The 24,806-nt window shown below is 56.3% G+C and overlaps 8 protein-coding genes across 8 annotated transcripts; 5 read left to right on the forward strand and 3 right to left on the reverse strand.

Moving 5' to 3' along the window:
* Positions 1–1,615: 1,615 nt before the first annotated feature.
* Positions 1,616–4,425, reverse strand: BCV69DRAFT_282829 (hypothetical protein). The gene has a single exon (XM_025492488.1). The coding sequence runs from the start codon at positions 4,248–4,250 to the stop codon at positions 1,920–1,922; it is 2,331 nt and encodes a 776-aa protein (XP_025347772.1). The 5' UTR covers positions 4,251–4,425; the 3' UTR covers positions 1,616–1,919.
* Positions 4,426–5,909: 1,484 nt separating this feature from the next.
* BCV69DRAFT_232565 (hypothetical protein) lies at positions 5,910–6,381 on the forward strand (the record flags this gene model as incomplete). The annotated part of the gene is made up of 2 exons (XM_025489842.1): positions 5,910–6,032; positions 6,118–6,381. Coding segments are annotated over 2 exons (387 nt in total), but the record flags the coding sequence as incomplete, so codon positions are not given.
* Positions 6,382–6,694: 313 nt separating this feature from the next.
* On the forward strand, positions 6,695–7,726 carry BCV69DRAFT_282831 (hypothetical protein). Its single transcript, XM_025492489.1, has 4 exons — positions 6,695–7,088; positions 7,163–7,244; positions 7,327–7,402; positions 7,492–7,726. The coding sequence occupies exons 1-4, from the start codon at positions 6,827–6,829 to the stop codon at positions 7,564–7,566; spliced, it is 495 nt and encodes a 164-aa protein (XP_025347774.1). The 5' UTR covers positions 6,695–6,826; the 3' UTR covers positions 7,567–7,726.
* Positions 7,727–8,042: 316 nt separating this feature from the next.
* Positions 8,043–10,375, forward strand: BCV69DRAFT_299097 (hypothetical protein; the record flags this gene model as incomplete). Its single annotated transcript, XM_025494298.1, has 2 exons — positions 8,043–8,409; positions 8,484–10,375. 2 exons carry the CDS (start codon positions 8,043–8,045, stop codon positions 10,373–10,375), a joined length of 2,259 nt encoding a protein of 752 aa, XP_025347775.1.
* A 221-nt stretch (positions 10,376–10,596) lies between these two features.
* BCV69DRAFT_193986 (hypothetical protein) lies at positions 10,597–14,797 on the reverse strand. The gene is made up of 3 exons (XM_025489637.1): positions 14,311–14,797; positions 14,113–14,228; positions 10,597–14,019 (listed from the first exon to the last, which is right to left on the reverse strand). The coding sequence occupies exons 1-3, from the start codon at positions 14,608–14,610 to the stop codon at positions 10,818–10,820; spliced, it is 3,618 nt and encodes a 1,205-aa protein (XP_025347776.1). The 5' UTR covers positions 14,611–14,797; the 3' UTR covers positions 10,597–10,817.
* Positions 14,798–15,100: 303 nt separating this feature from the next.
* On the forward strand, positions 15,101–18,976 carry BCV69DRAFT_282835 (hypothetical protein). Its single transcript, XM_025492490.1, has one exon. It carries the CDS (start codon positions 15,216–15,218, stop codon positions 18,813–18,815), a length of 3,600 nt encoding a protein of 1,199 aa, XP_025347777.1. The 5' UTR covers positions 15,101–15,215; the 3' UTR covers positions 18,816–18,976.
* A 7-nt stretch (positions 18,977–18,983) lies between these two features.
* Positions 18,984–20,237, reverse strand: BCV69DRAFT_282836 (hypothetical protein). Its single transcript, XM_025492491.1, has 4 exons — positions 19,812–20,237; positions 19,630–19,693; positions 19,236–19,530; positions 18,984–19,157 (listed from the first exon to the last, which is right to left on the reverse strand). The coding sequence occupies exons 1-4, from the start codon at positions 20,128–20,130 to the stop codon at positions 19,062–19,064; spliced, it is 774 nt and encodes a 257-aa protein (XP_025347778.1). The 5' UTR covers positions 20,131–20,237; the 3' UTR covers positions 18,984–19,061.
* A 541-nt stretch (positions 20,238–20,778) lies between these two features.
* On the forward strand, positions 20,779–24,761 carry BCV69DRAFT_312573 (kinesin-domain-containing protein). The gene is made up of 2 exons (XM_025494941.1): positions 20,779–22,086; positions 22,163–24,761. Exons 1-2 carry the CDS (start codon positions 20,890–20,892, stop codon positions 24,569–24,571), a joined length of 3,606 nt encoding a protein of 1,201 aa, XP_025347779.1. The 5' UTR covers positions 20,779–20,889; the 3' UTR covers positions 24,572–24,761.
* The last annotated feature ends 45 nt before the right edge of the window (positions 24,762–24,806 follow it).

Here is a 24,806-nt window from a genome sequence, read left to right on the forward strand (position 1 = left end):
TGCCGGTAGGCAAGTGAGACGTTGCTCTCGAGATGTTCATCGAGGGACCACCCCCTTTTTTCGCTGCTGCTTCTTGTTCCTGGCCGGCGGCCATCTCCAATGCCGACGGGCCCCGGAGATCGGTCGGAGGCAGCAGGGCGTGGCTCAGCCACCCCACGCCACTCCAAGCCACGCGCCCGACGCCACACCTCCCGCCGCACCAGAGGCACCAGAGCACCACGGCAACTTGCCATACCCACCCTTCCAGCTAACTGGGTGGCAAGGACGACGCCCAAAGCGTCCTCGACAATTTTGCCTGCACGGCGGGGTCCAGGGACTACCTACCTACCCACCTGTCGGATTCTTTGTCGCCCAGGACCGCTTTGGAAACTCGGACACCCATTCACCGCACGCAGCCCAATCTCTCTCGGCCGCGGGACTGAGGCCCGATCGACGAAGCAGGCCTTTCCCTCGAGCTTGCTCTACTCATCTTGCTCCGCCCTGACCCAAGGCAAACATTTCGTCACCTGACAGCCGGTCCCTCCATCAAGGCTGGCTCGGCCCAATCTTATTAGCCCGTAGAATTTCGCAGCAATAGGTGCAGCCTAAGTGATTGCTTTTCGCAGCGACAACGGGACATCCGATTAGCTGATCAGGAAAAGGATCTTCCTCCTGCCGGCACCTTTTGTTGTACCGAGGAAAGGACCATTTCAATGAACTGTATTCATGCTGACAAGCTGTCTCGGAAGATCCGTTAGAGCCGTCAGGCCGGAGCAAAGGCACAAGCCCGAGCACGAATGTTCCTTTCACAGTGACAAATGGTTGGTGTGCGAGCACTTGCAACGTGGTTGTGAATTCATTTGATTCAGTCAGTCGGTCGGTCCACTCAAGACGGAACTGGACCACACCTTGCTTCGCTCCACGGAAGCAATCCTTGGCTCTCTCATGGCCCACGACATTGCTCCGCATCCTCTCTGCACAGAGCAATTGATTGAGATGAGAATTGGTCCAGCCCCAGACTCGCTTCTTCTGAGTGCGGCCGCGGTTGGGGAGCGCCATTTGTGGGCAGAGGGCAGCAATGTAAATGAAGGGACCACCCATGTGTCTCGGCGACTTGCTGGTCTCGGCGTCCAGCGGCGACAAATTGCAGCCTTTACCCCACTTTACCCGCCCTCGAAACCCGCATCAGTGAGCCTTGCCCAGTGACAGTGAGGACGCCGGACAGACTCTTGACGTCTAGATCTTTGGCAACTTTCACGAAGTTCAGTACATGGCCTGGTACCAACCCAAGCCATGCTATTCAGACTCCGGGTTGAAAATTTGGATCCCACGTGGCTCGCACCACGTTTCGATAAGAGAGCCACTGAAGAAATGATTGCTCACAGTGAGCAGACGAGGTTCGCTTGGCGTGAATGGGATCCTTCGATCGATGGTCCTTTGCCAAGCCTAGCGCTTGGCAGGGACTAGCGCCCCATTGAGTATGCCCACACCGAAGCGGGCGCAGGGGCGTCAAGGGCGTCCGGCTCCGCTCCGGCGCCCACCCCGGGCTCCGGCGGACTCTGGCGGCTAAACGAGAAAATTTTGACGAAATGCTGCCAATGGGTTGGGGTGATGGAAGCGAGTTTGTGTGAAGGTCGAGCGAGACGTGCGAAGGTCGACGAGCGCTAACGTCCCGTGTCCACCCGCATGATTGCTTGTAACGCCAGACAAGACTGACAGACGTAAAGGTGAAGAGACAGATCAGATCTGGAACCCAACCTTGTCAATCAGGTGGCAGTTTTGATTCACCAGGACGGTTTGTCAACATTGGAAGCGATTGTCGAGCGACTAGTCACACGTGGGGTATCTATCTACGCGGAGGCTCGGGTCTGCAAGGTTGCTCTGCCGAAGCGAAGCGAGGTGCACGATAGCGATGCCTGCAGCGTTCCTGCACCTCTCCCTCAACTCTGATTCTTTCTCATCAGGTTACGCCTGACTCGTCTCCTCTCCTTGCCGATCACTCTGCCTTCCAAGTCTGAGTCTACAGCCCCGCTCGCGCCCTCAATGATCAATGGCCATTCGAGGTAAGGAACCTCCTCCAGCCGGACACCGGCGACTTCCTCCACCTCTCCGTTGCTTGCACCTAGCGCATCCACCCCGAGCCTGCCGGACCGCGCTGCAAGAATTGCAGGAGCGTCTAGACTGGCCCAGACGGGCAGCTCGACACTGCCTGAAGAACCAGAGCCTGCCTCGCCCGACGACTTGATCAGCGCCAACTTCAGACTCGGGGCCGAGGAAGATGCAGGCAAGAGCGAAGAGACGGGATAGGGACATAAGAGGTGAATCTGCCCCCTTGCCGGGTCGATGGACCGTATCAAGGCTAGGGACAGGAAGTTGAGAGCAGGGAAGGGCACAGGCACGGGAGATAGAAGAGTCCTCCAGCTTGACGCCATTGACATATCGTCGTCCGATGTCGGCAGGTGTCCTTGCTCATTCTGTCCTTCAGCCGGCTCGTTCGCTGACCCATCTCTGACTACGGCAAGCCCGACGAGCTCGCCGTTGAGTGCCGCCAAAGCCGTGCCGACATCCACCGGTCTGGCCAGAGGTGGGAAGAATTGAATGCCTCCTGTCAAGCCTGCCCTGATATCGAGCACATAAGGTCTTTGCTCGAGGAGAGACGAGGAAAAGTCCCACGCAGGGAAGAGCGATGGGCTCGGACGAGGAGCAGAGTGAAGAGCTGTCATGATGCTCAAAGATCTTTGATCAGCCGGAGTGAGGCGTCTCGTTGGCCACGAAGCGACCATGCCTCCTATGCCGGCTTCTTCCTGTAGCTTGAGATCGAGGCCAATAGCCTGTAGCGGCACGATTCGAGGGCCAGGTGCCACGAAAGCTCCGAATGCATCAAGGTATGGCTGCCCGGTCCCTGCTGGAGGCAGTGTCACCTCGCTCAATTCTGCGCTGCCTGAACCATTGGGTTGTCGGTAAGGGCCTGACCGCTCCAAGGTCGTTGTCAGGTCGTAGATCACGTCAGGCCGAACGATACTCTCGACCCGAGCAGCGAGCTCAGCGCCCAAGCCCTTCGTCCAGCCCATCGTGTTTACTATGAGGTTCACTGGCCGAACAGTGGGTCTGCGCGCTTGTCCACTCTCCGACGCAAGATGCGACCGGTAGTAATCGGACAGAGACTGAACTGCTGAGAGATACAGGGAGGGGATGTCACGGGGTGTCGTTTGGCCTAAGTAATGCGAGAGGAGTGTCTTGTGCTGTGAGGAGCTTGCGTGAGTCAGCCAAGCCGGCGCCAAGAGAGGACATCCGGCCCCAGCAGCTCTGGCTTCTGAGAGTAGATGTAATCCTATGCTGCCTGGCACGCCGAATTCGCCCTGACCGAGATCAAGGTCCATGAAAGCGACGTCACAGCCGACCTCATCGGAGCTGTCGTCATCCGCGTCTTTGCGGACCTGTGAAAAGCGCAGAGCGTTCACAAGACGCCTTGCTAAAGAGCTTTTACCGGCGCCCTTAGGCCCTTTCACCATGAAGACTTGCGGCTGCTGCTCGCCGTGCGTCCGGCGGGGCGCAGCATTCAAGGCGTCAACCCAGCTAGCAGGCGTCCGATGGAATTGGTACGATCCATTTTCGACGCGACTTTGAAAGACCAAAGAGAGGAATGGAAGAGTGGGGTCAGGCGCAAGTTGCAAGGTAGAGGTGCTCTGCGCCTTAGCTGACGGAGTAGATGAGCCAGCTTGCGATACTATGCTACAGAAGGGGTCAGGTCCGGCCAGCGGACAGATGCGCGAAAGGGCATCGAGGCCGGAGTCTAGGATGGGCGAGAGTGAGATGATGCAGTCGAATCTTGTGGGGCTCAAGCTCGAGGCGGCAAGGAGAGCCTGATCCTGTTCGTCTGCCCTGCGGCTACCGGTAGCGGCCAGCGAGGATTCTGCTGGAGACGGTTCTGCAGAGATAATCGGCAAGGGTGATGACTTGGGACAGGCAAGCGTCTGTGCTCCCGTAACTTGCTTCGAGGACAGAGAGACGCCATCTATGCGGACGGAGCCTGCAAGCAAGCGGATTTCGGCCAAGCCTTGTAGTGAGAAGGTCTGTCCAGCCCGAAGACCAAGCACGATAGTGGAATCCTGTTCCATTCGTTCCTTGCCCTTGATACTAGCGCCGTTGCTAGCTTTGTTCAAATGCACTGCATTGACGAGCTCGTCGCGCTCTTCCCCTCGCCATACGGGGCTGAACCAGTCATACTTCTCAGCGATATTCTGAGATCGGGGGCCCGGATCCTGGTCCATCTCAGCTGAGGAGGCTCTCTGGCGCCGAGCAACGCCATTGTGTTTGTCTGTCTCCTCCCCTGAACTGCTCTCGTCTTCGTGCTCTGCTGATGCGGCGCCTTCCTGGTGGGGCAGATGTTTGCCATTGTCCATTTCTTCATCCTCCTTCTGCCTCAGGCTGGCAAAATACCTTCCTTTGCCTCTGGCAGCTTTTTGAGACGGAGCCGATTCTTTCTGTTCTTCCAATTTGCTGTTCTCCTTGCGCTGCTTCTTCTTGAGAGGAGTGGCCGACCGAAGACTTGCCTCTTCGGGCTGCGCAGACCTCCGAGTGGGCGTGGAAGAAGATGAAGTAGGGGCGGTGGTAGGAGCAATGCCAGGTGTAGTCGTAGCCTCCAGCTGCGTATGCCCGGATGGCAGCGGCAAACGCTCTTGTTCATTCGCAGCAGCGGCAGCATTTGCAGCAGCGGCCATCCGCGCCTTGCGAACAGCTATCGCCGACATGGTCCGCGATTTGTGCGGTCTGGCTGCGAGGCTCGGTACGGACGAGAAGAAGCGGAAGTGAGAAAAAACCATTGGCTCGGGCTCAAAAAATCCGGCGCACCTTCCACCTCGGACCATTGCAACCCTTCATTCACACCAAATCTGGCCTCGAGGTGCTCTCTTGCTATCATGGATGCAGATGACGACGTTCGTAATGAGGTGCCAACCAGCAGACCAGCCGTTCCAGGTCTTCCGGCTGCCGAGGAGGCCTCTTCTGCTCCCCCTTCCGAAGTGTCTCCCACTGCTGCTGCCCCACAGCAGCAGTACCTAGGCGATGGCACGCCTATCCCGCTGCATATGTCCAAGAGCGCATTCAAAAGGCAGCTCAAGAAGGAGTCATGGGAGGCCTCAAAAGGCGATCGACGGGCAAAGGAAAAGGAGAAGAAGAAGGAGAAGCGCGCCGCCGCGCAGGAGCGCAAGCTAGAAGAAGCAAAGGAGGCAGATGGAACCGTGAAGGAGCCTCTGCCGCCACGGAAGAAGCGCAGGGCCTTCAAAGCAAAGGTGGTGATCGACATGGGTTTTGATGAGTTGATGACGGACAAGGAAATTACCTCGATGACGTCGCAGCTAGCCTTCCTCTACTCTTCGAATCACCGCTCGCATGCTCCCTTCTTCCAAGTCATCCTGGCAGGCCCCTCGAAGACATCGGCTTTGTCTTATTCACCCGATCCTTCCACCATTAAACAGCTGTGGGCCCCTCATGAGACAGCCAAAGCGGACGGCTACTACCCGAAACTGGAAGAAGCGATCAAGAGCGGCGACACGATTGAAATCAATGAGAGCCGGATAGGAAAGCTCATGCAGGCGAATGGAGAGGCGCAGTGGAGGCGCTGGAAGAACGTCGCCATCGTCGAGAAGGGCGGACTGGAAGCGCTGTGGGAAGGGGGCAGTACGAATGACAGGAGGCAGGAGAGTGAGGCAGAAAATGGGATTGAGCGAAAGAACGGCAATGAGGCCGTCGAGCCAGTCACATTGAGCGATGCCGAGCCAAGCACGGAGACTGCAGTCACAGAGACCACCGCAGAAGATCAAGTAGCAGCAGAAAAGATCCAAGAGGGATCGCAAGAGGAGAGCAAGCGCTCGTCTCGCCGGCGCAGTCGTAAGCGAGACGCATCCTTCGTGCACCCTTCGGCCATTGTCCCCACGGATCTCAAGAAGGAGGACATCGTCTACCTTACTGCAGATACCGATGAGACCATCGAGGAGCTACAGGAAGGCAAGACATACGTGATAGGGGGTATCGTAGATCGGAATCGCTACAAAGTGAGTGGGCTCTGCTGTCACGTGGAACGATTGCACGCCCGCCGTGCCAGAGCTGACTTCCCCCTGTACATTGCGTTCCGGGCAGCACCTTTGCTTGAATAAAGCCAAGAGTCTCGGACTGAAGGTCGCTCGTCTACCTATTGACCTGTCCAATCTGACGAAGAAGAGCGCCGAGGGTAAGATGCTGCAATCCCGCAAAGTCCTCACAGTAAATCAGGTCTTCGACATTCTCATTGGGTGGACGGAACAATATCAGCAAGAAGCTGAGGAGGAGGAAGGGGGCCAAGCAGGGTGGAAGAAGCCATCGTGGGAAGAGGCTCTAGACAGAGGACTGCCAGGCAGGAAGTTCGTCAAGAGGGAGGGCACGCAAGACAAAGATGGCCGAGAAGCGCCTGAGGATGCAGATGACGCATCAGTCTATGCCGGGGAGGGAGAGGAGGAGCCAGCTTCGAAGAGGATCAAGACGGCGGAGTGATCCTGCGCTGCGTAAATCCCGCTTGTAGACCAGATTAGACTACACACAAAGGAGTAGAGTTAGGGGCGACGCTGCTGCCATTCCGTGGCCCTCATGCTGAGTTTGAAATGAATTCCGGCAGAAGCGGCGGGATGTTCTCCTAAGGGCCACTCACTTCCGGCGGCCGGGAATGTATGCGTGTTTGGAGAGCAAGAATGTGTTCCTGGGGGAACATGGAGGCATGAGCGGGGGTACATCACATTACCAAAAGGAGCACCTGACCCTCCTTGCCTCGATATCGTATCCATCACCTTCGTTACACCTCGACATCTACGTAGCCATGCTCTCTCGCGCCTCTTCCAGCTTCCTACCTCTGCTTCTGCTGCTCGCAGTCACCTTCTGCAGTACTCTTGCCAATGCCCAGGTCAGCAATGACGACCCTACGGGCAAGGAAATCTACATTGTTGCCCCTGCTTGCGATTCGTACCAGTGCAAGAACAATTGGAGGAGGGGAAAGACGTACGACATCACCTGGCTCAACGCCCCCAAGGGAGGTCTGAAGATTCAGCTTGAGCCCGAGAACGATGACTCTCTGCCTACTTGTGAGTAAGGAGAGACGCGCGTAGATGGAATGAGATGCTCATACGATTTGCCTCCTTCGCATTGAACGCTCCAGACACTATCACCAAGAAGGTCGGGAGCACCCACAACCAGTCCAAGTGCAAGAGTGTTGCTCACGGAGAGACCTGTGGCACTACGTGAGTGCTCAAAAATCAACCAGATGTATTCCTGGAAACCGGAATCCATACTGACCTCTGCGTCGATGCTCCACCGATACAGCACGTGGACCGTACCTGATGACATCAAGTTGGGCGAGTACACTGTCGCTGCCACTTCCCTTGCGCACCCCAAGAAGGTAAGCTTCATTGCCGTCGTGAGCCGGGAACTCTCTATAAAGGGCATTTCGCTGATACGGTCTACCTTCTGACTCGCTTCGTCTCGCAGATCGGATACACCGACACGGTTGTGATCCGCAAGAAGTCCTCCAAGCGATCCGAGGATGAGACCTTGATCGCTTGATGCAGCATGCCCCTTCTCCCACACTCTACATTTTACGACCTGTACCCCGATCTTTGACCAGATATGAGCGGCGCCACCACTTTATGACCCATGTCTTCCACCAACATCATGACCTATCCCCTCCCCATTTTGGGATGGAGCAATACAATCACCTTGACATTCCTCGCAGCAGGATAGGAATTGGTGCCGGATCGGAAGCAAGGCACGAACGGAGTGGCAGGCCCAATGTTCGGGCCGAGGCTGGGCGCAGTGCGGAAAGAGCACTCGGGACTGAAAGGTCTGCCTGCATTCACCGCGTTCCACACCTACTTCCTATCCATACTCCTCACTTTATGGGCCCGCCTTGACTCGCTTGATTCATTCCTTCGTTGGGTGGACAGTTCTTCTTCTTCTTCTTGTTCGCCTCCTCCTATCCCTTCTCGTACCGGCTTCGGCCGTTCTCGTCCCCGTCGTCCTCTCCTCTCCCTTCTTCGGTCATGGCCTTCCTCCGGAATCGCTTCGCCAAAGGCAGTCAGGACGATGCTCATACAGATGCTGCGAGGACATCCATGTCCCGCGACTCCTCTGCCACTTCCATAGCCTCAGATCCCAACAGGAAGCTCTGCATCGCTATCATCGGCTCCGGACTCACTGGTCTGTCCGCCTCGTACTTTCTCCTCGCGTCGGATGAAGTGGCTAGCGCAGGACTAGATCGGCCGCTCGAAGTTCATCTGTTTGAAAGGGCCAGTAAGATTGGCTTGGACAGCAATAGCATCACAATTAGCAAGGGAACGGGAAGTGGGGTCTATGCAGGCAAAGCAGAGTCGATACGGGTAGATGTTCCTATGAGGAGCTTGAATGCTGGTGAATATGCCTCGGAGTAGTTGGAAGAAAGAGAGCAGTTCGAGGCTGATCTATAGCCCTTTTGCCGCCCACAGGCTACTACCCCAATGTCATGGCTCTCTATCGTAGATTACGGATACCTCTCAAGAAGACGGACTTTACTTATTCTTTCTCTTCTCTGCTCTCTCCCGCCACTGGCAGCCAGAAGGACACTGCCACTGCTACTCCCCCTCACCATGCCCCCTCACCCTCTCTTCTCTACGAAGGCTCCTCTGGCCTCAAAGGATTCAGTATTCCCCATGCGCTGCGATCAATACCTCGGATACGTACAGATAGCCCCGGATCTCGTTCGGCATCCCTCAAACGTCATGACCTTGTGGCCTCTCCATTCTACACCCTGCCCTTCTATTCTATTAGCCTCATCAGCAACGCCTTTGGCATTCTCCAGTACGCTCTCTCCATCATAGTCTATCTGCTTGGCTACCTCAATCTCGTCTTTCTGGCCATCTGGTCCCACTACTCTGGCTACACGCGCGATCCTAGCCATCCCCTCGCAAGTCGGACCCTTCAATCTCACTTTCCCTCAGATAAGAATGGACGCACCAACGTCTTCCTGGATCAGGTCGTGGTGCCATTGTTCAGCGCCATGATGACGGTCCAAGCCTCTTCGGTGCTCTCCACTCCAATTGCAGAGGTGTTCGACTACGTAGCATTGACCTTCGGGCGGAGCCATTACACAGTTGCCGCTGGGGTGCACGAGGTAGAAGAGGTGATTTCGCGACCGATGGAGAAGACGAATATACACGTAGACTGTGAGGTCACGAGCCTGACACGGAATAGGGGCAGGATAGACGTCGAGGTTTCGGAAGGTGGAGAGGAGGCAGTCTACGAAGGCTTCGACCACGTCATTCTGGCAACGCAGGCCAATCAGAGCGCCGCTTTCGTCGCTTCCTACTTGGATTCACCAGATGCATGTGCGGCCGAGGAGACGAAGCGGCTACAGAAGCTGTTGCGCCAGCTACAGCACTTTACCTACGAGGACAGTGAAGTCATAAACCACGTCGATCGGTCGTTGCTGCCTCGAGAGGAGCAGGACTGGAGAGATCTCAACCTGGTTACACCTCAGAGGAGATCGAACACTAGCGCCGAAGCCAACAAAGCAATTACTGATGCCTCTGAAGGCCAGTCTACATCGGATGAATCGACCTCTGACTCTGAGATGACTTCAACACTCTCCACAAATACTCATACCATGGCCTCACACATCATCCATCACTCCCTCGCTCCCTCGTCATCAGCTACGTCTTCATCAGCAATCTCTCCCTCTTCCAGTGTCTTGATCCAGACGACGAATCCTCTAGCGCAATTGCGTCCTGCAGACGACAAGGTCATCTCCGCATCGCACTTCGAGCGCGCTGTACTCACCTTGCGCTCCAAAGCTGGTCAAGCAGGTCTCTTCGAATGGCGCAGGAAGGACGAAAGTGACAGTACAGGGAAGGCCCTCGCGATGAAGAGCCAACAGTCACAGTCTTCCCAACGGAGTCTCGTACAGAGCGCCGCCTTGGCCCCCATCTCCTTTGTCGGCTCGAGCGTCTCTCTCATGAGACGTTGCTGGACACAAGGCACCCTGACCACACTAGGAGGAGCAGTACGCGCTCGATTACCCGTGGAGCAGTGGGAGCTCCGTCTCGGGGATCTTCAGGGACGAGGGCAGAGCGGGGGCGGGAGAGCTTCATCCTTGGGTACGCAAGAAGGAGAGGGAGAGGAAAAAGGAGGGGACGCAGAGGCAGAAGCAGACGACGTACGTACTCCGGGAATCTGGGCGTGTGGCTCGTGGAGTCCGGGCATCCCGCTTCTGGAGGGATGTGTGACCAGCTCGAAGCTCGTCGTGGAGGCTCTTTTGCGTGAGGAAGCACAAGCACAAGCGCGGGCTCAGGCTCAAGTGCAGGCTTTGGCGCTACACGATGACCAGCAGGAGCAGGTATGATGAGAGCGCCGACAGCGCTTTGTATTGTGCTATGTGGCGGGAGCTGTCTGTAGATTGTCCTTACATCATCACTTCGCATCGACTATCACTCCGCACACAAAAGCACCTCGTCGTTATCATCGTCATCGTCTCATCCATCTGTCAGGCTAAGAGCTCCCTGATCGAGACACAATTGCAATGCTGTACAGACGTCGAGAAGGGGGTATGCGGTAGCTGAGAGGAAACGCAGATATAGAGGAGAAGAGGTACAAGTGAGCGTCAACGAGAACGAGGACATCCGGTTTGGGTCTGGTATCATACGAGGCGCGAGACGCGAAGAAGAGGACAAGGAACGGCAGTAGCGGCGGAGCAGATAGCGTTAGTAGCAAAAGTCAGAAGAGCGAGAGCCATTGCGATGATCGAAGCGATCTTGTTGCTCGTCGTTAGATCGGGGTGGGTTACTTCAAGATCCTCTGCTGCCTCCCAAGGGCGTCTTGGGCGGGATGGGCGGCGCAGGTCCGCTCGCTTTCCTCCCGCCTCCCAGAGCGCCGCCCCCATCTTCATCCACCTCGTGCCAATTGGAAGGAGCAACCCTCGGGGCATACATCCCTCCACTTGCCATCCTCACCGGTGTGGCGGCTACGCCACCGGAAGACGAAGAGCTGGGTAGACCATTGAAGGGCTGGAAGTTGAGCGTGGGTAGTGCGGGTGGGGCGGGAGACGCAGGGGCCGAGGGAAGGGTACGTTGCTTGCCTGCTACGACTGAGGGAGTTCGATATGGCACCGTCGAGGTGGAGAAGATCGAGCCTGCTTCGCTGCCCGACAAGGAAGGGTTGCGGGAAGAGGACAGAACGGCCGGACGGTTGTAGGAAGGTGGATCCTGTTGCACAGCTGTGCTTGTAGGCTGTTGGTCGTACGGATTTGGCAGGATCGTCATCCCGCCCCCCAGAGAAGAGGAAGCAGGCAGAACACCATTTGCTGTGCTTGCGCTAGATGCAGATCGATATCCCGAAGCATAGGACGCTTCAGGTCTGGCAATTGATGGAGCTGCACGGGCAGCCTCTGTTGTGGAACCGCCGTCACCTTGCTGATGACGTGCGACTGCGTCCTGTGCCTCGTGATACCGTCGCAGTTGAGCCTTTTCGTCTTCGGCCTTGCTAGTCACCAAAGGGGCTGCAGCAACAGCCCCTGACCCCGTCGGCGCTGTTGACTGCGATGGTTGAGCCTGCACCTGGTTGTCATCTACCTCCGCTTTTGCTCTCTCGTACAACAACCTCTTCTCCTCCTCGGCGGAGGCGTACGAGGCCTGCGGGGGGGCGGCATAGGCCGCGGCAGAACTTCGTGGCACCCCTCCTGAGCTGCCTACAGCATTCGGGATGGGTGCACTCGACCCGCTGGCTCCTGCGGAAGCCAAGGATGGCTGAGATGCCGTTATTGACTGGTTCGCTTCCACCTGCGCCTTTGCAGTTTCGTAGAGGCGACGCTTCTCCTCTTCTGCCGATGGGTAAAGGGCGGTAGGCGCTGGGGCGCTAGCAGAGCTAGACTGATTAAGGGACTGCGAAGCCGTTGGCGCAGCGCTACCAGAGCCCACGGTCCGCGATGAGTTCTGCCCGCCCGAAGCAAGGTACGCGTCCGTCTCTGCTTTTGCAGCTGCGAAGCGTCTCTTCTCTTCTTCTGCAGACGGGAAAGCAGATGCGCGTGGGCTTGTTGGTCGAGAGGACACCGGCGCCGTAGAGGCAGGCCGTATCTGGGAGGATGATAGGTCGGTGCTGCCGACCATAGCAGACCCACTGCTCCTCCTGCTATCGCCGTTTTGATTGTTGAGATACGAATCGCGCTCAGCCATTGCCGCCTCATACAGTCTCCGCTTCTCTTGTTCGGCGGAAGCATACGGTGCGACCGATGCAGGGGCAGCGCGGATATTGCTGGATCCCCCCGCTGCTTGCTCGGGCGACACAGACCGGGTCCTGGACCCCAGAGCGGTCATTGCAGTTGCTCCCATAGCGACACTTGCGGCCGGGCTGCCATCCGTCGCGAAAGTGAGAGTTGAACCATTGCCAGGCATAGCTGCATATATGCTCAGATCCTCAGAAGGAAAATCAGCTCCGGACTCATACTGTCCTTGATATTGCTCTGCCTGCCGCCGAGCCCTTTGGTACAAGATCTGCTTCTCATTGTTGTCTGCTTGACGCTGAGCGATTGCACTCAAGGGTTGCTGCTGTGCGTCTGCTCCGTCATAGTCAGATGCCAGGCCATTGCGATCGTGTGATGATGATGTGGCTCCAGCTGCCTGGGCTGCTCTTCTTTGATTCCTTTCGGCTTGCTCTCTAGCTCTCCGATACAGCCTCTCCTTTTCCATCTCAGCAGCTTGAGCAGCACTCACCGTCGAGCTGGCCTCTGCCCGATCCCAGGATGTACTTCGCGGCATCAGCTGAGCCGCGGAATGTCTATGGGAGTCCAGGACGCCCCTTGCGTGCTGCTCCGCCGACTCGGGAACAGAGGCCATATTCGGAGCGGCAGAGACGCGAATTTGTGCTGGACTCTCAGGAAGGATTTGCTGTCCTTCGAAGACCTCGCCCAGATTATTGGCCAGCGAGTGATGATAAAGAGCTCGGTTCTCCTCCTGATTCAACTCTCGTCCCTCGTAGATGCTAGGCGGCCCTGCGAAAGCTCCTCTGACAGGCCCTTGTGCTGGCCTGAACGCAGAGTAAGGCTGAGCTGCGCCGAATTGACCCCAGGAATGAATGCCTCCAGGCACTCCGCGCCCAGCCATTCCTGGCCCCGCCGTAGAGGTGGTCATTACAGTATCGCGACGATTGAGGTCCGCACCGCCAGCGGGCCTTCCGCCCCTCTCCGTTGAGGCATTGGACATAGTATCACTGTCAGCCATGGAGAGTGAACGATGAGGGGCAGGTCTGTATGCTTGCTGAGTATCGATCGTGCCATTACGAGGCGGAAAATCTGCCTGTTGCGATCGGAAGGAGACAGTGGGCCCCATGGATTGTGGGCGACGAGTTTGTTCTTCGGGCTCTTCTTCAATTGGGTATTCGGCGGGAGAGCTCAGACCCGGGACATAGCCAATCTGAGGTACGACCTTTCCGGATACGCTGGCAGGAGTGGTCGTAATGGTGAGGGGAAGATGATCGATGATGATGGGTTGTTTCGTATCGACGTAGACTCGCATGGTGTAGGAAATTTCGATGTGCTTCGCCGTTTGGATGGTCATAAGAGAATGAGCCTTAGGAATGACCAGGGCAATGTCATACGTCTTGGTATCGCCCTTGTAGATCTTCGACCCCACCTGTTGAGCTTTCTGGGCAATCATCTCCGTCTTTTGATTGGCTGTCTTGGTGACGCCTCCTAGCATTCGGCTTCCCCTTTTGCTTCCTCGGAAGGTGACAGTCTCTCGGATAGACAGAGCGACTGTCTTGATCTTGACAGGCGAGACATTCTTAGAAGTCAAGATGATGCGCGCTTCCACTTTGTCCCCTGGAGCATAGCAAGTCTGTTTGCGGTATATGCGGGCATATACGTCATTGGCCGTTTGCTCGTGATCGTCAGGAATGTGGTATATTGGCCAGTTGGAATGAAGCTCGTGCTTCTCAAGTACAAGCGGATGGGTGGACTGTATCACGGAAGATGCAGTATCCTTTCTGATGAGACCTCTGATGAGGGCACAAAGAAGCGCGTGGGGTGTGGCCAAACTGACTGTCAGCTCACGAATGTCAAGCCATGCTCATGTAATTACGGCGACTTACTTCTTGGTCTTTACACAAAGACTCGTGACCATCTCATAGCTGATTCCCGACTGCTTCTCTAATCTAATGCTGGGAGGCAGCCCTTCCGGAATAGCAATACGGAAGGGGAAGTCGGCCTGACAGAGACGAAAGGGCAGCCCGATGTGAGTACGACGGGATCTGGAGCGTAATTGGGCCTCTCGTCCTTCCGCTACTCACCGTTTGAAGGAGATCCCAGTCGCCCTCGTCGTCATGCTCTGCTGTACCTTGCGCCGTCCATACCTCAATGGGCCCTCTGCCGATGAGCTCTCCCCAATTCTCTGTAGCCGTCGACTCTATCTTGCGGAGCTCGATCCTGAGCCAGGATGCTTTGAGCCCCTTACCGCCAAGCCTGACTTCTACTGAGCCTGCGACATGAGCAGCTGGCCTATTTGTGCCGGCAGGTATGCCCGGATAGCCCTGTATGAAATTGCGATGGGGCGGAGGCCGGAGTGTGAGCTTGGCCTGCTGCGAAGACATGAAGCGAGGAAAGGTCCGGCTGGGCAGCCGCTCGTCGATGCCTGTATGGGCAGCTGCTGACGAGGAGGGCAAGAATGCAAGGGCCGATGCAAAGCAGGACGAAGGTGAAGGTGAGGAAAAGAAGCGGGTATGAAGATGACGACGAGGGATGACGATGAGGATACGAGGATACCAGTACGGTAAGGTTGGGGCGCAAAAGAGGAAGGGCCGAGGTGCGGGGGCCTAGTCTTGGCGGAGTAGACGGAGGCGGTGTGGAGACGGCCTTGGCTGCACAACCGAAGCGGAAGCACAGGTAGGACCGGAAGTAGGAAGCAGGACCGGAAGCAGCCACTCCACCGGTAGGCTAGACGTCTAGGCTGGCCTGGGCGACGGCAGTGGCCCATGCGGCACATGACGCACACGCCGGCATGAATCTCGCGGACCGAAGAGGTAACGGCGGCAGCAGCTCCTCCTCATCGACCATTGCCAACCCCAGCAGGATGACATGAACCCACCACGCTCATCGCACACACCGCAGCCGGCATCATGAGCAACCTCTGCTGAACAGGCTCGCGCTACTCATCCCACACAGGACTGCTGGTCGCGTCCCAGCCTCCTCGTCCAGCATGGCGGGACTTGCTGAGCGAGAGGGAGGCGTACACCATCACCACAAAGACGCTTACTCAGAGGAGAACCCGATCCCTTCCATTCAACGCTTCCTCACCAGGGGTTTCAGCTCCGTCAAGGCTCAAGGCAGGCATAGCGAAGAAGAGGTGGACAGTGAGGATTATAGCGACGAAGACGCAAAGCAGTCCCCCAAATCGCCTTCGGCGCGTAAATCCAAAACAGGTCACAAAGACGAGGCAGTGCATGACGATGACCGTCCTCCAGAGGAGCGGGCCAAGGACAAGCCAGGAAAGCGGAGAGGAACAGCTGAGCATGTCACAGATCCCATCACAGAGCGGAATGTCAAGGTGCGCGATGTGAGGAAGAAAGATTTCGCAAGAGCTATGAACAATGAGGAGGAAAGGGAAGCTGGGAGAATGACTGCGGAAGAAGGCTACAAGACCCGTAACGCTGCAGCAGAGCCGTTTCCTCCTCTCGAGCCGATGCCTACCTCTTTCTGGCAGATACATCCGGTATTACTCCCGCTCTGGCTGTGCTGGGCCGGGGCCCTCATCCTCTTGGCCCGGTCCTTCTTGGGCACCATCCTCGTCTTGTCCAATGCTCTCATAGGCTACTGGGCCTTCCGACATGTCAGACTCGGCGCCGACGATAGACGCTGGGCGCGCGAAGTCAAGCGAGGAGAAGACTTTCGGAGTCCTCATCAGAACGGCAAGAGCGTAGAGGAAGCATCCTCGCCCTCGTCGGGAGAAAAGGAAGGCGCTGAATGGCTCAATATGATATTGCAGGGACTCTGGGAGGTCATCGACCCAGCCATCTTTGACACCATGGCCGGCACATTAGAAGACGTAATGCAGGCTTCTGCGCCTAGCTTTATCCATGGTATCAAGGTGAGCGAAGTTGCTCATGGCAAGACTCCGGTCCGCTTTGCTGGAATCAAGATACTGCCCGATAGGGAGGCGGAGCATGTGGTACCAAAATCAGACGGCAAGGACTCGAAGGACGCTGGTACCTTCTCAGGCACTCACATCAATCTCGAGATGTCAGTAATCTATCACGCTTCTTCAACGGCTAGGATCTCAACCTCCTTCCACAACAATGCGAGACTAATGATGTCGTTCTGGCTGGGCATCAAGAAAGTGGCGACAGTGCCTCTCCCGGTCTGGGTTGAGATTTTGGGTTTCGTCGGGACTGCCAGGGCTCGTTTGCAGCTCACCCCGGAGGCGCCCTTCGTAAAGAATGTGACCTTCACATTCATGGGGCTGCCGAGAGTTCACGTCGAGGTCGTTCCAATGCGGATCAATCTCTCCAATATCCCGCTTCTGTCCGGCTTCGTACAAAGCTCAATAGATGCTGCGCTTGCAGAGTATTGTGCTCCGTCCAGTCTCACCATGGATCTTGGTGAGATCTTGATGGGAGACTCGATCAAGCGGGAAGTCAATGCTTTGGGTGTCATCGTAGTGTGGATTCATTCTGCCTCTGACCTGGAGAAGCAAGATCGAAACGGTTCATCTGACCCGTACATCACCATCAGCTACTCTCGTCTGGGTAAAATTAGCTACGCGACAAGGGTGGCGCTCGATGATCTCAATCCCATCTGGGAGGAGAGACATGTAATGCTGCTCAACGCTGAGGCCATCAGAGCCAAGGAAAGGCTCTCGCTCGCATTGTACGACAGTGATCGCCTGACCGCAGATGATATCCTGGGGCGAATCGAAGTCGACCTGCTTCCACTTCTCCGGCACCCTGGAAAGGTGTTCAGGAGGAATGACTCATTGATGGGTCTGAGCAACGAGCACAAGAAGCAGGGCCAGCTGTCGTGGTCTATTGCCTTCTTTCGCAAGATCGCCAATGAAACAGAGGCCGCGACAAGAAACCTGGCTGGAGAGGGAGGTGAACCTTCCAGCCACGATAGTGAGGGAGGCGCCGAAGAACCAGCACCATCTGGGCAGGAGAAGGAGGAGATGAACGACGACCCTCTCGGAGCTATTGACGATGACACCTCGCCAACGGAGATTTTGCAAAAGCTCGACGCAGCCGAGTCCGCAAAGCAGACCCGCAATCAACATTCGAAGGCCGAGATCCACGCCCCCGTGGACTCTCTGCCCAGCGGAGTGCTTTCTATACAGGTCCACAACATCCTCGATCTCAGCTATGCCGACTCACAGCAGCGCAACAAGACGCGCGGCTCATCTTCAGCGTCTGGTGGCCAGGCTGGCTCGTCTGGGCAGCTCATCGACGAGGTAGAAGACGGGAATGAGCAGCCGGACGCTCCCAGTCCCTATCTGTCGATCGTGGTCAACGATCAGACGGCTATGATCTCAAGGATAAAGGCCCTATCGCATGCACCTTTCTTCAACATTGGGACCGAGCGCTTCATTCGAGACTGGCGACGGTGCAGTCTGATGATCGTTGTGAGGGACAGGCGCTTGCGGGAATCAGATCCCATCCTCGGTATCATCGCCCTCGATCTCAAGGAGCTCTTCACGGAAAGGAACACTTCGCAGGTCACGCAGTACTTCCCCATGGGGGGCGGCATCGGACACGGCTCAGTGAGAATCTCTGTCTTGTTCCGCCCGGTGGAGGGAATGCACCAAGGCAAAGAAAGCCTTGGCTTTGACATTGGGACGATGAGGATACGTTCTGCCCCCACGGCTGTCGAGCTTGTGGACAGCACGCTCAATCGTGCCTCAGTACACGTTCGCACCCTGGTCGGCCAGGTCAAGATATCCTCCAGACGTGCCCACAGCAGTGGTGAAGGAGACATCGAGTGGCCTTTGCCTTCCTCGGAGCCATACCTAAGGATACCCGCTCGGCGAAGGTACTGCGCGCCGTTCCTCTTCGAATTCCGCAAGTTGAATGCTCTCGGGCGAAAGCCGATTGTAGCTGCGGCCGGCATGTGGATGCAGGACTTGCCAGACGACGAGGAGATTCACCTCTCCTTGCCCATCTTCAAGGGTGCACCAGACCTGCATCGCTTTCTCCAGAACTACCACGACTATCGTCGTCCAGCAGAAGAAGTCGAAGAGGCATTTTCAGTCAAGAAGATTGGAGTATTAAAGGTGTCTGTTCAATTCAAGAGCGGCATCGGTAAAGCACATCGCAACGTCAAGGGTCACCCCGATTCCGTCGCCGTGTACGAAGCATGGGAAGCCTGCGTCGCTGCTGGATTGAGGTCGGCACAGGGCGACTTCACGGCACACGAGATCGGAAGTGCAGTGAATGTCAATGATGGAGACCTTAACAGCTCGGGAGAGTCAGAAGACGAAGGCATCTCTCACGAGAGCAGGGAAGCGGCAGAAGCTCGCAGCTTCGAAGAGCTTTCAGGTAGCGAAGACGACGAGGAGACGGCAGGAAGGGGACACTCCTCCGGAGAAGAAGACGGGGATGGTGAGAGAGATGGCACGACCATGGGTGGCAAGTTCAGGGCTTGGCGCGAGGAGACAAAGGAGCGACACAGACTACATCAAGGGGTCAAATCGCACAAGGTTGCTCGGACGGCCTCGTGGCTGGTACATTCGGCTCATGAAGGAGGTCACAGGATCAAGACGTCGCTGAAGGTGTCTGAACGAGGGAAGCATCAGGTTGATACGGAGATGTAGCTGCACGAAGGGGGGCAACAGAGATCGTGGAGGAGACACAGCAGTGAGCAACGGATCTGCATGTAGTATAGCGCACAGCATCATTTATCCAGCGACAGGGACCAGCATGACTTTCATGACTGTGGCCCAAGGAATAGCAACAATCAGCCTATCTGCACAGCATTTGATGTGATGGGAATGTATTGGGTACAATTACAACATGATTCGGCTGTGAGACCTCTCACCAAACTCCGCGCTCCATATCTTCTATTCGTCCATTGCGTATCCCTGTTCCTCCAGCTCTTCCACGGGAGCGTCGGCCCACCATCTTACGATTCCCAGTCCCTGATTCGCTATTGAGGCCTGTGAAAGGGGGCGTTTTCATCTTCGGTTAGAGGAGCACATCTCAAGCACGCCATCGGAAGAGCGTCTCCTACTCACCGTGATCCTAAACGGCGCCTTTCTCTTCGCCTTTGCCGCCTCCATAACCTCCACTGTCACACCCGTTCCAATCCCTGTCCCTCCCCCACCTGCAGGTCCACCCGTAGCAGCCAATCCGGGAATGGGCAAACCTTCATCAAAGGCGTCATCTTCAACCATGAAACGGATAGACTCGTCCTTGTCTAGGTACATGCGCTGCTCGTGTGGGGCGCCGAGGGGGTCGTCTCGATCCCGCTGGTTGCCATCTTCGTCGTCGGAGGGGAAGAGCCAGAACCAGGCTCGCTCGGAGTGGTCGCTGGGAGGTGAAGGAGATGGGCCCGAGATGAGAAGAGGTGAGAGGGTAAGAGATCTGGAATCACTCCACTCTTGGAGAGATGCAGACTTCGAAACTCACAATGCGCTTGGCTCTGGCATGAGGTGCTTGGGAATGTGGATATCATCAAAGAAGCCTACGGAGACTGTAGATCAAAGGGAGAGCATTATTCGACAGCATGTGTCAGTAAAGTGCTAATTAATTCTCCGTTTGGCTTTATCAGGCGTCATCTAAAGCGTCCCTTAAGTGTTTTGCCTGCTCACCTTTGATGCCGCTCTCATCCGAGCTCTTCACCTTGCCCACTAGCACCTCTCCCACGAATGGCCGAAAGACGACTAGTCTTGCCTTGAGCTTATGCCACAGTCCTCCGTCGCCCCATTTCACCTTTCCTTCGCTAGCCTCTTGAATGTCAAATAGACACACACAGAGCCCTACATCGGGAATGACCTTGTTGGCGTACTTTGTATTGAGGGCGAGGGAGAGGGATTGGGCAGAGGTAGGAGGCTGGGTGGAGGTGGCAGTGGGGTTAAAGGATGAGGCGGGGATGAAGAGTGTGTCCTGCACTGTGCTCAGTACGAACATGGTGGCGATGACAGAAGGACGAGAGAAAGGTGGACCGCTCAGACGCCTGTGGATTGCATGCGACGTGCGAAGGAAGCTGGGCAAGTCAATCAGTAGGGGAGTACGAGTGAGTACGGACTGCCGCGAGCGGAAGCGGGGCCCATCCGGAACGAAATTTGGAGCCGCGGCAAATCTGCACCCAAGGACACGATGGCACGGCAATGGCAGCATCGCGTGACGAGTGGTCAGGTTGAGCGACTCTCCGTAGCGAGGGAATGCAAACGACGATGCTACCACACAACAAGTACTATACATCTTTGCACACTGTCTGTGTGGGTTCTGCGCGATCTCGGGTGGTGTTGTGGACCCATTGGCTTCTGCACACTGAGAGCACTCGACGCGCAAAAGTCCTGTTTCACCCAAGTACGGGACGACATACCAATACCAGCCGTGTGCAAAGCTCTCGCTTCTAGTACAAGACACACTGCTCGAGTTTGTCTGGCTCTCTCTCCCTGTTGTATGGATGAGCTACGAGGCTACCTGCCAAGCCTGTACCCTTGCCGAGAGATAGGCGCGATGTCAGGCGGAGGCGGAAAACGCGACGTGGGCGGGGCGCGAAACGTAGAAGTTGCATCGAGACCAACACTTCCCCCCGCAAGAAAGCGCTCATCACATCCGTAGCTCAACATCGTCCACTTCATCCTATCCTCAAGGCAAGCAAACACATCCACGGATTTACTACAGCTTAGACCAGAGCAGAACATCTCAAGATCGATCACAATGGTCCGCCCCACCAAAAGAGGTGCACTGGCAGCTGCCAAGATGACAACAAAGGCGCGACCTACACCTCTCTCCACCTCCTCAACCGTGGATGCAGACACCTCCCTCTGTAGCAACGCTTCCACCTCGATCTGTCCTGACGAGACAATCGAGGATGATGAACCATCGACACCGACTGGCAGACGCAGTCCCGCACTGGACCTGCCTGATTCCGATACCGAGGAGGGAGGACCGACGGCTGGCCCAGCCGCTAGCAACGTCGTAGTCTGTGTGCGAGTCAGACCAGCGGCAACAGGAGCTACTTCGGACGCAGAAGAACCATGGTCCTTCGATGCTTCATCATCGACCATTGAAGCAACCGAGCAACATCCATCCCTGGCGAAGCGGGCGCCCTCTTCCGTAGCGCCAGGCAGCAGCACTCTCACAGCTTCGGCCTCTTCCAGCATGTTGGCAGACGCTGCCGCCTCTGGTAGCTCTGCAGACACCTACAAATTCTCCTTTGATACCCTGATCCCGACAGAGGTCTCAGCACTTGACGATCTTTACACTGCCAATATCTCTCCAGTCGTCTCTGGAGCCGTGCAAGGATACAATGGCACAGTCTTTGCCTACGGACAGACGGGAAGTGGAAAGACGTATACTATGAGCGGAGGTGGCGGAGAAGAAGGAATCATCACTCGAGCCATCAATGAAGTCTTCCGCAAGGTAGAGCAGCTGCCAGACCGAGAGTTCCTCCTTCGTGTCTCCTACCTCGAGATTTACAACGAATCACTGCGCGATCTCCTACTGTCGTTGCCCTCTCTCGGAGGTTCGAGCAGCGCCTCTGAGCGTCCTGCTTCACCCACCAAGGGTGGCTATTCCCATTCATCAGGTCCTTCATCTACCAGCTCCGCTCTTCGTATCCTTGAACAGCCATCAAGCGGACGTATCACCATCGCCGGTCTGAGGGAAGAGATCGTTACTCAGCCCTCTCAGGTGCTCGACCTGCTCACCAAGGGTCAAGCTGCCCGTCACCAGGCAGCTACTGACTGGAATGAGCGGTCTAGTCGAAGTCATTGTGTTGCCACCCTGACCATCGAGAGTAGGGCCAAGGGGAGCAAGAATGGAGCGGTACGGGTCAGTGCTTTGAACTTGATCGACTTGGCAGGTAGTGAGAGAGCGGCTACAGAGAAGGAAAGACGCAAAGAAGGAGCATTTGTGAGTAGACTCTGCAAAGGACCTCCGTCCGGATGGGTATACTAGTCTGACCCACACATTCTCTCCCTCGCACCAGATCAACAAATCTTTGCTCACGCTGGGGTCCGTGATCTCCAAGCTATCTGCAGCAGCCTCGAACCCAGCAGCAGCAGCGCATATCCCTTATCGAGACTCCAAACTTACTAGGATCCTGCAGACATCTCTTTCAGGCAATGCTCGCGTAGCTGTCCTTTTGACGATGTCTCCTTTGGCACAGCATGCTGCTGAGGGTCTCAGTACCCTCAAATTCGGCAAGCGATGCAAGATGATCAAGCTGAAAGCGAAGAGGGGCGAAGTTGGGGAAGGCGATGCTGGCAATGAAGCTCTGCTACGGCGGTATAAGCGTGAGGTGGAGCGCCTGAGAGCAAAGCTGGAAACCGACGTTGTCGCAGCAGCGGCGCCCTCGCCCACCACGACGCCTGAAGACGAAAGCGACATGCTGGCCTTGGCGGAGCGCAAGAAGGCAGCCGAGTCCGAAGTCGAGGGCATGACCAAGCGCAAGGCTGAGCTGAGAGCGCAAATGGAGCACCTCACCAAGCTCATTGTGACAAGTGGGTCTGTGGCAGAAGCTAGGAGGCGCGAGGAGGAGGAGGAAGAGGAGGAAGGCGCAGCTGCGGTGGACTCAAGGCCCAGCACTCCTTTACGTCGAGGCCGGGTGAGCGAATTCGGAACGCCAGGCACTCCCAAGAACCTCTTTGGTCGGAATTTGTCGCCCAGGAAACGGATTGCTGCAGATACAGCTGCCCGTTCCTCTTCTGACAAGCCTTTCGCAATGGAGCTCGAGCTCGCTACATTAAGGAAGGAGCTCGCTTGCGCACTACAAGCCAAGCAGAGCTCTGAAGCAGCTCGAAGTCAAGAAGCTGAGGCTTGGTCCAAGAAAGTAGAGGAGCTTGAGCGTCTCTTGGAGGACGCTGAGACTACGCAGCAAGACAGTGAGAGCCGACAAGCTCGCACTGAGTCGCTGCTGACCGGCAGTATCGCCAAGGTACAGCGGTTGGAGAAGGAGATCCAGGCACTCGAAAGCAGCGAGAAGGAGTCTAAGGAGCAAGCAGAGATGGTCGAGGCGTCCTCGAGAGCTCAGTATGATGGTCTTGTGGCCGAACTCGAGGCTGAGAAAACCGCAAGGACATCGCTGGAAGAGACTCTCAAGAAGCGACCAGAATCTGAAGAGGAGGTGGCGCAGCGAGAGTTCGACCAGCTCGTGGAACCCGCTCGCAAGGCCGAGGAGGCAAAGATGGGCAAGTCACCTCGATTGGGAAGCTCGTCTTCATTCTCTTCACTCTCGCCTCCATCTCAATCGCCGAGTCTCGCGAAACAGAAGGCGAGACTAGATGAGAGGGAAGCCAAGCTGGCCCAGCGCGAAGCAGACCTGGCTGCCCAGAAGCAGGTCAAGGCGTTGCCAGTGCCTTGCAACCATCAAGAAGAGATTGACGCCTTGCGCAAGACGCTTGCAGAGAAGGGAGATAAGATCGCCGGCCTAGAGAGTTCGCTCAAAGAGAGGGAGCGTGAGTCACGAGAAGCTCAGCTCATCAAGCCAGTGCCAACCTCACCCATGAGGCGCACCTCGATGCGCGAGTACAAGCGATACAGTGGGTCGCCCCTGCTATCGACTGAGCTCGCGCCTCCCTCGACGCTCTCGAAGTCAGTGTCAGCAGACATCGGCGCCCTTTCTTTAGCTACATCGTCCACTGCGCTCAACGCCTTGGCCGTTGAAGCCGCTGTCAAGAGCGAGCGAGAGGAGATCTCTAGGCTGAATGATGTGATCAACAGTCAGCGATCCCTCATGTCCGATCTCGAGCGTAGCGTCACTGAATGGAAGGCCAGAATGGTGTCGCAACAGTCCATCATCAAGAAGCTGATGGAAGCTGGACTAAACAGTCATTCCTCTTCCTCTACCAAGCTGCCCACTCCACCTATGCAGAGTAGCGAGAACCTACCTTCATCCTTTCCGAGAAATGAAGGAGTGCTGCGAGTCAATAGGAAAAGTTCCAATGGTGCCGACGACTTCCTGAAGAGGAAAGCTGCCTTCCTGTCCAATGGAGATGACACAGGCATGCAAGCCAAGGCGCGAGGCGGGAGCGCTCACGTTGGCACGCTTTCCTCGAATGGCGTCTACTATGGCGCTCATACCTTCAACCGAGCTCCTGCGACTTCTTCTTCATCCAACTTCGGTCTTGGCCTCGCAGCTCCTTCTTCGCCCACCAAAGGCTCGGGCTTGTGGTCCCACCAGAACCCGGACCCTCTACCCCTGCCAGGCAATCTCACGCCTTCGAAGTACAAGAAGTCCAGGAGGTTGACCATTGAGAATGAGCTGGAGAAGCTCAAGTCATCCTCTCCCAAGGTTGATGTTAGGACCAAGGAGCTTTTGGATAGTCCGACGAAGAAGAGTTCGGCGAGGTGGGGTCAGGAAGAGGAGAAGACCTCTGCGAAGGATTGGTACATCTAAACACACTCACACATACACACACAGACAACCCCTCGACACGCTTCCTTTTATCTAGTCCTTGCTGCCACACATTACCCGCTCCGTTACTTTGTATGTAGTCCCTCTCCTTTGTACTCTACCTTCGTTTCACTCACTATCCATGCCAGGACCCTGACGCCGGGAGGCTGATCCAAGTGGAGCAAACTCCGCTCACGAAGTCGATCCGGGGGAGGATCTCTTTCCGCATCAGCAGCAG

Source organism: Pseudomicrostroma glucosiphilum (genome assembly GCF_003144135.1).
Source record: "Pseudomicrostroma glucosiphilum strain MCA 4718 unplaced genomic scaffold BCV69scaffold_7, whole genome shotgun sequence".
Taxonomy (NCBI): Eukaryota; Fungi; Basidiomycota; class Exobasidiomycetes; order Microstromatales; family Microstromataceae; genus Microstroma; species Microstroma glucosiphilum.